Below are 13196 nucleotides of genomic sequence, written 5' to 3' on the forward strand. Positions count from 1 at the left end.
ACACTCAAGGGAGCCATTTGACTAGCTGCAATGGCTATGTCCCGCCTCCACAGCTGGAGGTAATCTACCCCGAATACCAGCTGCTTTGAATCACAAGAGCTGCTCTTGAGCTCAGGTCCTGTTTGAGGGTTTTCCCGAAGAGGCACCTGGTTGGCCACTGTGAGAACAGGATGGAAGGTTCCAGTTACATTCTCATGGCTAATGCCAGTGTAACCAGCTAAACTTCCCACTGGACAAAACATCTATGGCTAACAATCTTTTAGGTAATAAGCCCGGGAAGCCACAGCGATTTCGGAATGTTGGGTTTTTCTCAACTGGGAACAGCCATTTATTTTTAAAAGGGCAAAATTTGCTTGAAAGATGACAAGGAGCCAGCAAGCATGAAATGTGTTTCCTTCCCCCGGGAGATGAGCATGGGTCCAGAGCCGTACCCCGCTTGTCCCCCCTCCAAACCAGCACCGGCTCATTACACAAAAGTAGCACAGGCTCTCTCTTCAATCATTAGTAGCTTATGGATGTTTCTCAACACCAAATAATGTACTTTGGGGGGGGGGGAGAGGATTCTAGTGATTAAAGCTGCAGTGCTGTACACTCTCTTGTAGGAAACCCGGGGGCCACACGTCAGAGGTGGGTGGGGCCAGAGCAACAGGTGTAATTCTTGTGTTTGCACAGCCATACAAAAGTCAGAGGTTTGCAGAAACAGACACAGACACATCTCTCCATGTTCCAACCAGGAAATCAAGAGCCATTACTGTACTGCAGTTCAATGAAAAACCCAAGCATGCAAAAGTCCCTGAGAAGGGTGTGCAGCAGGACCGGTGTGGGGAGTTGCCTGGGGAAGATTCTTGAGTGCCAAATTTGGCCCCTGAGCCTGAGGTTCCTCATGCCAAGCAGTTCCTAAACTGAAACCTGCCTATTCTTCAAAATATGCACGTCGCCAAATTTTACTGTTCTGTTTTCCAACAGCAGCAACAGATTCAAAAACGTAATCAACAACAAGTTCTTTTTTCAAATAAACAAATTGCAAAGTAAAGAAGAAATGGGTTAAAATGAATGTAAGTTGTGGGTTGGGGGGGATGGGGAAACCGAAAAGAAGCAAGATGGACAGACTCACCCACTGTCAGTCAGGAGGAAAACTAACCCCCTACCCATACTAAACAAGGGTGGACTACTAGATTGAGTAAAATCTCAAGGCCATTTATAAACACACACACCAATCAACACACATTCAGAGACCAAGTGAGATAAAAACAGAAGTGGAGAATTTTTCCTTCTAATGAGACTGCACAAATACTACGTGCGTGTAGACACACACAAAGAGAGATATAACTGAGTGGATTAAAATTCTCCCCTTCCAAGACCCAGGTCTCCATCCCCTTGTTGTCTCCCCATCTGTCCCTCTCCCCCGGCTTCCAGTCTGTCTCGTCCCGCTCGCTCCCCCCTGCTCCCCTTCTGTCCATCCCTCCCCGTCCCCCCTTCTTGCTTGCCACCCCCCCAACGCCTAGCTTTCAGCTTTTCTCTCCTTCCCTCCCTCCTGCGCTCTCCTCTAAACTAATTGCACAGCTCCCGGTGTCTGGAAGAGAGCCACGGATCGATCCGTCGCTGTTGAAATGTTAATGCTAATCGTATAACGGCTCCGCCAGCGCCTCGCACTTCAGTGGCAGCGCCAATTAATCTCAGGTAACGCGGCGCATGACCTTCGGGGCTCAGCGCCGGGGCAGCAGCCAAGCGATGCTTATGTAATTACACCATGAAGTGTGTAATCACCTGCCCTAATCCCCGAGGCCTCACAATTAGCCGGGGCCCTCGGTCGCCGGGCTGCCAAGTGCGCTGCCACTCCGGACAGCCGAGCGGATGAATAACGGACAATTAAAGCGGCCTGGCGGGGGCCGGGAGGCGCGTCCGCTCAATCGTAATTAGCTGTAATCATGGGGAGACGAGAGCCTGGCAGACGTGCCGCTTGTTTTATAAGAAGCAATTTGGGAAATCAAGTGGCGCTTAACCGTTTTGTGGCCAAGCAGGCACATCCTTGCCCACCCCACCCATCGCTGCCCTCCCGTAAACACTGGCAGCAAGTGTGTGTGCACGTGTGTCTCGCAGAGATAAGCACATCTGGCGAGGGCCTGCTGCTCACCCCGACTCCATCTCCCCCTTTCCCATCCCCATCTGTGTGCCTCTTTGCCAAGTGCACCTTCTGCCAGGAACAAGCCTCCACTTCTGTTAGGCCAGTCTTCTGGTTCCATCGGACTCCTCCCACCCTACCATTTGCCAATGAAACACCTTGCCTCCCGTATCAGAGGAACGCAGGGAGCTGCCTTAGACAGAGTCAGGCTCCACTGGTTCTGCCTGGCTCAGTATTGACTACACTGGCAGGAAGTGGGTCTCCAGGGTTCCAGCCACCAGAGATGCCAGGGATTGAACCTGGGACCTTCTGCATGCAAAGCAGGTGCCCTACCTCTGAGCTCTCCCCTTAAGACATGAGAATCTGCCTTATACAGAGTCAGTTCAGTTGGTCCACCTAGCCCAGGACTGTTTGCACTGACTTGCAGCAGCTATCCAGGGTTTAAGGCAAGGGACGTTCTGAGTCATGCATGCACTGTCAACACTGACTGGCAGTGACTCCTGTTTCAGATAGAAATATTTCCAAACCCTATTTGGGGTGGTGCCTCCACTTCCATCTAAGTTTTTACTCTGAGCAGCTTCACTGCTGAAACACCAACTCCCTTAGAAACTGGGGAAATGGAAAAATTTAAGGTCAATAGAATTGGCTGTAGCGATGATAGTCACCAGCTATGCCCTCTTCTAGATAGGGATAACTTGGCCATGGTAACCTCTAGACTACTGCAATGTGCTCTATGTGGGGCTGCCCTTGAAGACGACTCAGAAACTTCCAACTGGTCCAAAATGCAACGACCAGGTTACTGGCTGGGGCTCCGTTTAGAACTCATACAATCTCTGCTTTAAAACAGCTGCATTTACAGGCCCAATTCAAGGCACTCATGCATCTGGAGCCCTAATACCTGACAGACTGTCCCCTTTCTTAGTGACCCCCTTGGGTGCCATAAACAATGGGAGAGGGGGCTTATTTGTGGTTCTGCCACCCACAGAAGTGAGGGAATGTCAGCTCCAAAATTGTACACATGTGCTGAATACACGCCTCTTTATCCTGCCCGTTGACAGTTATGGTGTTTTTGTTTTGCCAGACCCGCTTCTTTTGCTCAATTTATACTGTTCTGTTCCATGTGGAACTGTTGTACATCTCTTCTGAACTGCAATGATTTAATCTGTTCTCATAGTTGCAGATTCTATTGTTGTAACCTGCCCTGGGATTTTGCGGTGAGGGGGCAGGTAAGAAACCTTATAAATAAATACTAAATAAATAATGGACACATCCCCATGCCCCGATACAAAATCAAAGGTCAGCTTGACTACACTTAATGTAATTCCAAAGGAAGTGGGTCAGAGTGATATTGGTGCTCTGGCTAGGATTATTCTTCACTCCCCTCTTCTGTGCAAGGCAGAATCTTGACTCTTCTCCTGTGTGAACTTTTTGGCTCCAGACTCTATTTACAGCAGAGCCTGTTTTTCTGTCTCTTTGAGGGTACATTGATTGGCTGTGACTCTGGGGCTTGGTGTGATTGCCAGCAAGATAAGAGGGAGGGGAGCTGTTGCCATGGGGCTGGAGAAAGTTATGCTGTGGTTTGTTGCTGTTGTGGGTTCCCCTGTCCCTTCCCTCCCTGGCTGCACAGGTTTTGGAAGAATTAAAAGGACACAGACTGAACAAATTCAGCAAGAGAACATAGGGCTGTGAATGGGATGTTGTGAGTCTAGGAAAGTAGCTGGCACAAGGTAGCTTTCTTGAGAATATCACCTGTCAGTAAACGGGGGTCGGGGTGGGGGACACACATAAGTTTCTAGTCCTTATGGCTGAAAAAGTAAGTCTTGAAAAGTGTATGGCCCCAAACTCCATAAATCAAGGGGCAGGGGATGGCTGCATCAGGCTTTCCCTTAACCCTATAATTGCCCTAAAATGAATGACTTATGGAAAAGTACCAAGACCTGCAAAATAAAACATGTAGAGAGCAATTATGCAAATCTCTTCCGTTTGCATTATATATACAGGGACACAGAATGCAGCTTCTTAGGCAGAATTTCAGATTCCCTCCCTCATTTTAGCCGACACAATTATCTGAGTGCGCGTGTGTGTGTCAAAGTCAGACCATACCTTTAGGATGTGGTGGAGAGTGGTGACAGGTCCACCACTGGTGTAGTAATTTGTATGATCACAAAACCAAGGGGGCATTCATCCATCAATACAGGGCAAATGGGTAGGGTTTTGGGTACACACCCAATGACACGTGACAAACTAGCATTAAGAAAACAAATCAGCATTTGTCATGATTCTGTGTGTACACACACACACACACACACACACCCTAGCTAGCGGCTGGAGTGCAAAGGTATTAGGCGATTTTAACTGCATGTTGCTAAATTTGATATGTCCTTTAAGAGGAGACAAATGGTTCACGAGGCTTTAAAAGTATTGACTTTTCTTTAACAATAAGCGCTAATGGCCTTCAAATAATCAATACTTTAAGTCATTACGGGGTTACACATTATACCGTTAAAAACCCGGTGTATTGCATTTTTTAACCCCCTCTCCTCTTCCCCAATCACAAGCTCCCTGCAGGCTTAAGAGCTACCTTTTAACAAAGAGGGAAAGAGGGCAGTTGGAGAGGGCTAAATTCTAGGATGTGCTTGCAGGCAGGCAGGAAGGCAGGGTAAAGAGCCACTGCAAGGCTGCACTCTGCTTCTCAAAAATTGGCTGCCAGTTTGTTTCTGGGACCATGCTAGCGTCTGAAGTCTTTTCGACTGAGGCCCCAAATATTTGAAAGATCGCATAGGCCTTTTGGGGGCCAAGAGAGGAGGCTATATTGGTGGTTCCACTGACCTCAGAAGTTCAGGGGTTGTAGTGGCTTGGGAGAGGATGTTCTCTGTGGTAGCCCTAAGCTGTGGAATCCCCTCTGCAGAGAGGTGCGTTTGGCACTTTCATTATATTCTCTTGCACCTTCATTAAATTGTTTCCAACGTGTGTATATGCACCTCTTTACCCTGGCCTCTCACACCTGTGGTGCCTGTTTTCAGGACCCACCCTACTCCTGAGACTGTTATTTGTTTTAACTGCTTTTTATTCTGAATTGTTGTAACAAGGATGGGTGCGATGGGGCTGAGACCGTGCTCCCCACTTTACTGGGATAGGATGGGGCACTTCTAACAGGGCCGAACCAGAAGCCACCTTATGCAGAGTCAGACCACTGGACCATCCAGCTCAATACTGTCTGCACTGGCTGGCAGAAGCTTTCTGGGGTGTCAGGCAGGGGATGTTCCTAGCCCTACCTGAACATGCTGGCGACCGAACCTGGGAGCTGTTTGCATATACTGCAGATGGCTCCAAAGCCCTTCCACATTTATTTTGCATTTGTTTAGAAAGCCAGCACTCAGTTCAGTCTCTGTCGCTATATTCAGATTCCAGGTTGACAAGAGATGTGAAAGGATGGTCTTTGATGAGAACAGAGAGCTGCAGACTAAAGGGGCCTGGTAGCTGCAGGTGCCGTAAGCTGGGCTGGCTGAGTGGCACAATTCTAGAGGAGTGAAGGGCAGCTTCCTGTGGTTATTAGGAGTTTTCAATACCCAGCTGTAGTTGCATCCAACCAAGTCCTACTCTGAGCAGACCCACTAAAATAAATGTGACTAACCTGAGTTCCTCAGAGTGAAGGCAGCTCTTTGTACCTGTGCTTGACTGCCTTACTCCCCGCCCCCCTTCTCCAGCCCTAGCATGGGGGGGGGGGAGTATCCTGGTTACCCCCTCTTTTCCGCAGTGCCACCTTCGTAAAAGGAGCCCGAGTCACTGCCAGGCCTCTTCTTCCCTCCCTCCTCCCTCTCTGCCTCCAGCTAATGGCTGAATTCTTCAGTGGCTAATTATTCTTGCCGCTGCTGCATCCGTGAACTGACCTAATCCCTGCGGGTTCTCGACAGGAAGCTGAAATGGAATTTTAGCACCATGCCAAGACGCTTCCATTCCACCCCCCACTTTCTGTGCCCCCCCATCACGACATGCATTATTGCCTGACTCCCAGGAAAGGCAGGGACCATAAATCTACCTGCAGTTTTGTTCCAAGCCCAGAGTCTTGGGGGACGGGACTTGCCCCTCCCGATCTCCCTACTCTGTCTACCCCCCCTCCCAGTCATCCAACCACCGCTACCCCCCCCCAATTCTCTGCCTACCTGCAGTTTCAAACACCCACGCCCTTTGGGGGAGTACAGGCACACACAAAAGGAGCTTTGATTGACCTTGTTGACTAAAAAAAAATAAAGGACCCTGCCAAAAGGCAGGGCGGGAGGAGGAGGAAAAATTAACCCTTTAAACATCTCAATTCAGTGGCTGCATACACACCATAAAGTTAAAGTACATCCCCCACCCCTAAAAAGAACCATGGGAACTGTAGTTTGCTTCTCACAGCTACCATTCTCAGCTGTGTTAGCAAACTACAGTTCACATGATTTGGGGGGGGGCAGGGGCAAAGTGTTTTATAGCTAGGGCATATATACTATGTCTCCAATGGGCCTCCCCGCTGCCCCCAAATCAAAGCTTTGAAGCAAGCTTTTTGGCCACACAGAACACTTCTGACAGGAGGGAATAGTGGTATCTGACGTTAGCTGCCCTGAGCCCGACTTCACCTGGGGAGGGCAGGATATAAATAAAAGCTCATTATTTATTATTATCATTAAAAGAACACCAGTGTCTGGTTTGAAGGCTGTAGTAGTAGTAACAACAACAACAACAACAACAACAACAACAACAACAACAACATAGTATTGTTGTTGTTATTTCTACCCTGCCTATCTGGCTAGGTTTCCCCAGCCACTCTGGGCAGCTTTCAACAGAACATTAAATACAGAATAAAACTTCAAACATTTAAAACTTCCCTAAACAGCTAAAGGCAGCAGGCTTGCTGAAGAACAGGGGTCAGCCGTGATTTCCGGTGCCTGCAACTGCACAGACATTATTTCCGGCATCGGCGTCTGCGCAGACGCAATTTCCAGTGCCGCAGAAGCAAATCCCCACGCTGCGCCGGTTTAGCGCAGCACGCAAGGACTCGCCGAGCAGGCGGCTCGGTTCAGGGGTGGCTTGTGGGCCCATGGGCCTTAGGTTGCCTACCCCTGCTGAAGAAGGTAAGCAGGCCTGGGCTAGTCAACACCTGGATGAAAAACTGTTTAGGAAACACATCTGCCCCCTCCAGTATCAAGAATACTAGGGTAGATTGACCCATGCTCTGAATGTGTCCATCTCCTATGATCGTTTGCCATAAGGGAGGACAGAGAGGCAGAGCATCTGCTTTGCATGCAGAAAGTCTCAGGCTGAAACCCCAGCACCTCCAGGTAGGACTTGGAGAGACCCTTGCCTGAAACCTGAGACATCTGCTGCCAGTCAGTGTTGGCATTACTGAGCTAACTCAATATAAGGCAGCTCTCTATTTTCCTATATCTTAAGGGTCGTAGATCAGTGGCAGAGCATCAGCTTTGCACGAAGAAGGTCCCAGGTATAAATCCTGGTCTCTCCAGGCAGGTCTGGGAACGTTACTTCGCTGTAACCCTGGAGAACCACTGCCAGCCAGTGTTGATGCTATTGAGATGCAGTCTTCCTAAATGCAGCTCAGCTTTTGAGTTTGGAGGGAGGGGGGAATATGCACACACACAAACAAAATACCGACCGGATGCTGGAAGCAAAGCAAACTGGAACTGAAATGGCCCACCTGTGATGGACAAGAAGGGCCCATTTCAGATGCTCCTTGCATTCTGCCTCCCCCGTCCTCCGGCTCCACCAAAGTGATCTTTCAGCCAGTCATCTGGCTGATTTCCAGCCCACACAAAGCTGGTGAGGTTTCCTTGCTGACATGCAGAGCTGAAACCAGCCCCTACATCCACATTCCTGACAGATCTGTCTCCAGCATGTTTTGCCTGCTTTGGGGGTGGTTATGGGGCAGGTCAAGCAAAGTACATCTCCCCACCACCGCCCTGCGCTCTCTCCCTCTCCCCCTCCCTCCCCACTCTCAGAGGCCTGCTCATTTTCAGTCAAGCTACACCAGGCACACCCCAGGGCACACTGGAAGAAGCAGCCATCCAAAAAACTTTGCCTGCTCAGATGCACCCAGAGCACCTGCTGCGTGTATGCAGAAGGCCCCAGGGTTCAACCTGCAGTGGCATCTCCAAGTAAGGCTGCAAATGTACCTGGAAAGCCACTGCCAGTCAGTGCTGGCAATACTGAGCCTTGGCCTTTCCCAGCACTATCTGGAGATGCCAGTGACTGAACCTACGGCCTCCTGCATGCAAAACAGGTGTGAAGCTATGGTCTTCTTATCCTTCAGCTTCAGGATTCAAACCATGCTTAGGCCAAGTTAGACAGAAAACCCAGAGAAATTCCACAGCAAGGAGGCATCCGGTGACCCTCAAAGGGCCTCTGCCCTCATGGCTGTACCTGTAACTTCCAGCACTTTCCTAGAGCAAGAAGCATTTGCTAGAGGAGAGATCAGCTTGGTTGCTCCCCCCGTTTTGTGTTGTGCCAAATTACTCCTGATCGCTGTGGGCCACTGCCTAGGAACCTTTTTTTTTTCTTTGGTCAACCAGAGAGTGGGGTAAACATGCTTAAAACAAACAAACAAATGAGCAAACTGGTTCCTAGTCCGCTGTCAAAATTCACACTAGCCCTCGATTTTGATTCTGATCTACCAGTGATCCATACCCTGCATGTGCTACTTACACCCTCAAGTAGTTCAAGGGACCCCCACCCGCCAGCATGCCAAAACAAATTTCAACTGGGTGGGCACGAGCCAGAAAAGGAAGTGGGTAGATGGGTGGGGAAGAAACACAGGCCCCATAAAGGTTGCAATCTACCTCTCGGTGAAGTGTGAATCCCGGTGCTGAGGGAGCCCCTGCTTCCTCCGCTGGCTGGATGAGTTGCTGGCAGAAGGGAGATGCGCTTCCATGGTGCTGGGGTTGCGCACTGCAGCGGCTGCTGCCACTTCTTGCCGTGCCCGGAGGAGATCTGTGGAGGGAGGAGGAGAAAGCCCTAAGTAAGCTGGTGTGCTAGATGGGGCCCCCAACCCTGCCTGGATGTCAACTGGCTTCACTGCTTCCTGGCATGTGATGAAGAGTCTCTGAACATAGGCAAAGTACTTTCTGTTTGTATGGGAGGCTTCCTTTCACCTAGCCAAGACCATTGGTACATCTAGCTTAATTTTGTCTGCACTGATTGGCAGCAGCTCTCTGGGGTTTTGGATGGGTCCAGTCTGGATATCTATTATATGGCAGTTATATATCTGCTTGATCATTTGCAAGTCTAAATGGTGTACATAAAAATAAACCATACAGGGGGGAAATGGCTCCTTCGACCAAACACAGACCTTAAAACGCCTGCTGGAGTAAGGAAATCTTTCTAATGCACCTGTGGTTGAGCCAGGAGGGTGCCTGCCTAATCTCAGTCAGGAAGAAGTTCCACGGGCTTCAGCCTGTTGCACTGAGATGCCAAGGACTGAACCTGGTGCCCTTCCGCATGCAACGCAGATGCTCCAACGCTGAGTTTTATGGCTCTTTGCAACACAATTAGGCTGCCTTCAAATCTGGAAGCAGGGACAAGCGCCTGCAGAGCAGATAGGGAGCAGCTGCCAGGCCAGCTTTGAGCCCCAGCACCTATTGCAACTGGCTCTCCTCCCCGCCACCCATTTGAGAACTGTTGTTGGGTATTCACTTTGCCACCAAACAAGCTGTTTCTGCATTCATGGAAAACAACCTCCCACCCCACCCAAAAGCGCCTCATGTGCTTGGACTGCCTCTCAAATTTTGTTCTTTTCCTTCCCTCTTCCTTCCTGGCACGACAGGGGAGGGCGGGGGGAAGCCCTACAAATCTCTAACATCTGCAGCTGCTGAGAGATTAAACAGAAGGTAATGGAGGCCGAAGAAAAAAGGAAGAAAATAGAAAAGAAAACAGCCATCGCCCCCAGCCCTGGGGAAGGGAGCCAGTACCCTAAAGCCTCCACCTTCTATCCCATGAAAAGCATCCGTCATGGAGTGTTGCAAGGCAGCTGGAAGGTGCCCCAAGGCACAGCCCAGCCACCCACACCACCGTCCATGCTACTCCCAATCTATCCTGCTTTATGCAAAAAAAATAAATAAATCCTCTGACCCTCTCACTTCCATTTCCAACCTTGCAAAGCTAGGGGACCCTTGCAGAAATTCTTGCACCATCCTCTCCCCAGTTCCCCATGGCTCCTTCTTGGCCAGTTCTCCATTCTACACCCTTCTGTCTCCCTAGTTGCTGCGACCCCCCCCCTCCCCCACAAGAAACTCTGCGTCTCCAGTGCTCTCTTTCAAGAGCCCTAATGGGAATCAGGCTCCTTCAGAGCGTTAAAGGGGATTAGCTCTTAAGAGAGAATTAGTGGACAACAGTGAAGAGAATCCTTCCCGTCAACACTCAGGTGCAGGGAGAGAAGCAGGGGTGGGGGAATATCCAGCCAGAGCAATCCAGCTGTTGTCTACTGACTGAAATAGGAGCACTCAAAAGTTTCCTGCCTAAACGGGGGCCTTTAAAACCCAAGAGCAAACTCTGCAACTAACCAAACCAAACCAAACCAAACCAAACCAAACCCAGGATGAGGGTGCCTGTGCTTGGCAGAGAAAAGAACAAGTCACTTTGTTGCTCTGGAGGGGGTCCTGTCTGCACTCCCCCCCCAAAAAAAGGCCATCCAACCATTGCTAAGCTGCTCAGAGCAAGAAGTTTGGACACTGCAGGGCTCCTGGCCCCCAGTTAGTGGTGCATGGAAGCTGGATAGGTGGAAAGAAGGCATCAACTAACTAATTCATCAGTGTTTTCTTATACAACCACAGACTCGTTAAAGAATCAATCAGTTGTCCAATAATAATTTTTTGTTATTGGGCATTCATGATGCTTTGCTCTCGCTATGTCATTGGGGCATTTACATGTGGCCCCTGCTTTTTATGCTTTGCATCTACAGATGTTTTGGGGGAAGACACACTACTTTATTCCAATCAGGGCATGTCCCGTAATGTCTTGCAGAAATCCTTTTCAGGGCTCAAATGCTCCTGTTTGATTTCATGTCCTGCTTTTGTTGCGCCATGGAGTGAGAACACCCACCCAGATGGGAATAATGCATCCACATTGGGGGAAAGCCTAATTAATCAGAGCAACACGCAGTATAAATCCATCACTAATTTACTATTATCGCATTAATGATATGTTGCAAAACATAACTGTGACAACCCTGCTCCAGGTTGCAGGCAACTCCCTTTTATTGAGAGTAGCCCTATTGAAATTAACGGGCCTAAATTACTTGTGTACATTACTTCCAACGGGTCTAAGAATGTAAGAAGAGCCCTGCAGGATCAGGCTAATGCCCCATCTAGTCCAGCCTCCTGTACTCACAGTGGCCAACCAGATGCCTGTGGGAAACTCTAAAGCAAGACCTGAATGCAAGAGCCCTCTCCCATCCTGTGGTTTCCAGCAACTGGTATTCAGAAATTATGACCTCTACTTTGAGGGTCTACTAACATGGGGTGCAACCCCTGTCTGGAGTAAGCCCCCAGAGAAAAAGCTTCTGCTGAGCTTTGCAGGAAGACTGCGATCCTCGTTCTACACTGGGAAGATGGGCTGGAGCTAGAACAGTTGTTTTGACAACACAGGTCCTACAACCCAAACGTGCGTTCCATCAGGGGTTTTCCTGCTAGACCATAAAGTTGAGAGCCATCGTTGAGAGACTGATGCTCATGCTGTGAGGTCCACCCGGTTGGCTTCTTGCATCAAGTGAGCATGGTAGGAAATGTCCAACCTGGAGGGACAGAACACCTGCTTTTCCCCCTGGGGTTTTCCCTTTACACCTGGATGGGCACTCAAGCACCCAGACCCAAGTGGAGTCGCCTTCTGGGACACATCCACTTATTTTTTAAAACTGTAATCTTTTAAAAGGCAGTAAGCCTTAAGTTTGGCATCGCGGCTAAGGGAGACCAAGCGCTAACTCAGGAAGTCAACAGAGTCACAGTTAACTTATGAAACACTCTGCCACAAGGTGCAGCAATGGCCGCCAGCCAGGATGGCTTTAAAAGGGGAAACTAGCCCAGTTCACAGCCATTGGCAATGAGGGATAAATCGAACGTTCACATTCAAGAGACAGGAGGTCACTGAATACCAATGGAGAAGGGCTATGGCTTAAACTCCAGAGCAGCCACTCATGCAGAGACACGGCAGGCAGCCTCCTTTCTGTTTCCCCAGCTCCCAGGAGCCTTTAGTCCAGGGATGGAGAACCTGTAGTTCTCCATATATTGTCGGGACTCTCAGCTCCCATCATCCCTGACCACTGCTCATGCCGGCTGGGGCTGATAAGCGCTGGGGAGTCCAACAACATCTCTAGGGCAACAAGTTTCCCCACTCCACTTTTCTTTCGGCCTCTGCAATTGGGGGACAGGGGTGGGTTGATACCACCACCGTCCTCCCTGTGCTACAAAGATTCCCAAGACAGTGGTATGTGAAACAAGCCTGAACACACTTGAAGCCGTGCATAAATGCCAAGCACGGTCATTTCTTACCCATGCTGCCTCAATGCCAGGATCCCCCAGGTCTCAAGTGATGGAGGTTTGGCTCAGTGGAGGCTGGTCCATTAGAGGAAATGGGGCACCAGCCACCATTAGGTTCAAGTGTTTGTGGAGCTAAAAGGCAACCGTCTCCAAGGCAACTCCACCTATGCAGGAAGCAGCCTATTGGTTCTCCCTCCCTTGCTCCAGCCTGGCAGGGTTATAAAAGCTTCCAGGGTCAGACTTGGGCCTTTGCCCAGGCCACAGACAACCAGCTCTGAACCCTTCTGTCTGCTTGCCTCGACTGGCCGGCACCTACCTCCTTGCTTGTCTTGCAGACTTGCACTGCTGGCTCAACCACTTTCCTATAGCTGGACACCACCTCAACCACCAAGACTTCCTTTCAAGTCCTTCTCGGCTGCTCTCTCCCCTCCTGCTTGCCCTCTGAGCAGAGGATGCAGCCAGAGCGGCTGGTAATAACTCACCCATCTGCTGGGGTTTCTCTCTCTTCACTCCTCGCCCCCCGCCGCCCCAATGCAACAGCTTGCCTTTGCTTG

At 49.8% G+C, this 13196-nt stretch overlaps 1 protein-coding gene across 5 annotated transcripts in view; it reads right to left on the reverse strand.

Moving 5' to 3' along the window:
* The window catches only part of SAMD11 (sterile alpha motif domain containing 11), a 159787-nt gene that overhangs the window by 28679 nt on the left and 117912 nt on the right, over window positions 1-13196 (reverse strand). For all 5 annotated transcript variants that reach the window (XM_053400823.1, XM_053400822.1, XM_053400820.1 and 2 more), the window contains one exon: window positions 8953-9103. In XM_053400823.1, the coding sequence (XP_053256798.1) occupies window positions 8953-9103 (151 nt within the window). The remainder of the gene's footprint in view (window positions 1-8952; window positions 9104-13196) is intronic.

This window comes from Podarcis raffonei, chromosome 8 (genome assembly GCF_027172205.1).
Source record: "Podarcis raffonei isolate rPodRaf1 chromosome 8, rPodRaf1.pri, whole genome shotgun sequence".
Taxonomy (NCBI): Eukaryota; Metazoa; Chordata; class Lepidosauria; order Squamata; family Lacertidae; genus Podarcis; species Podarcis raffonei.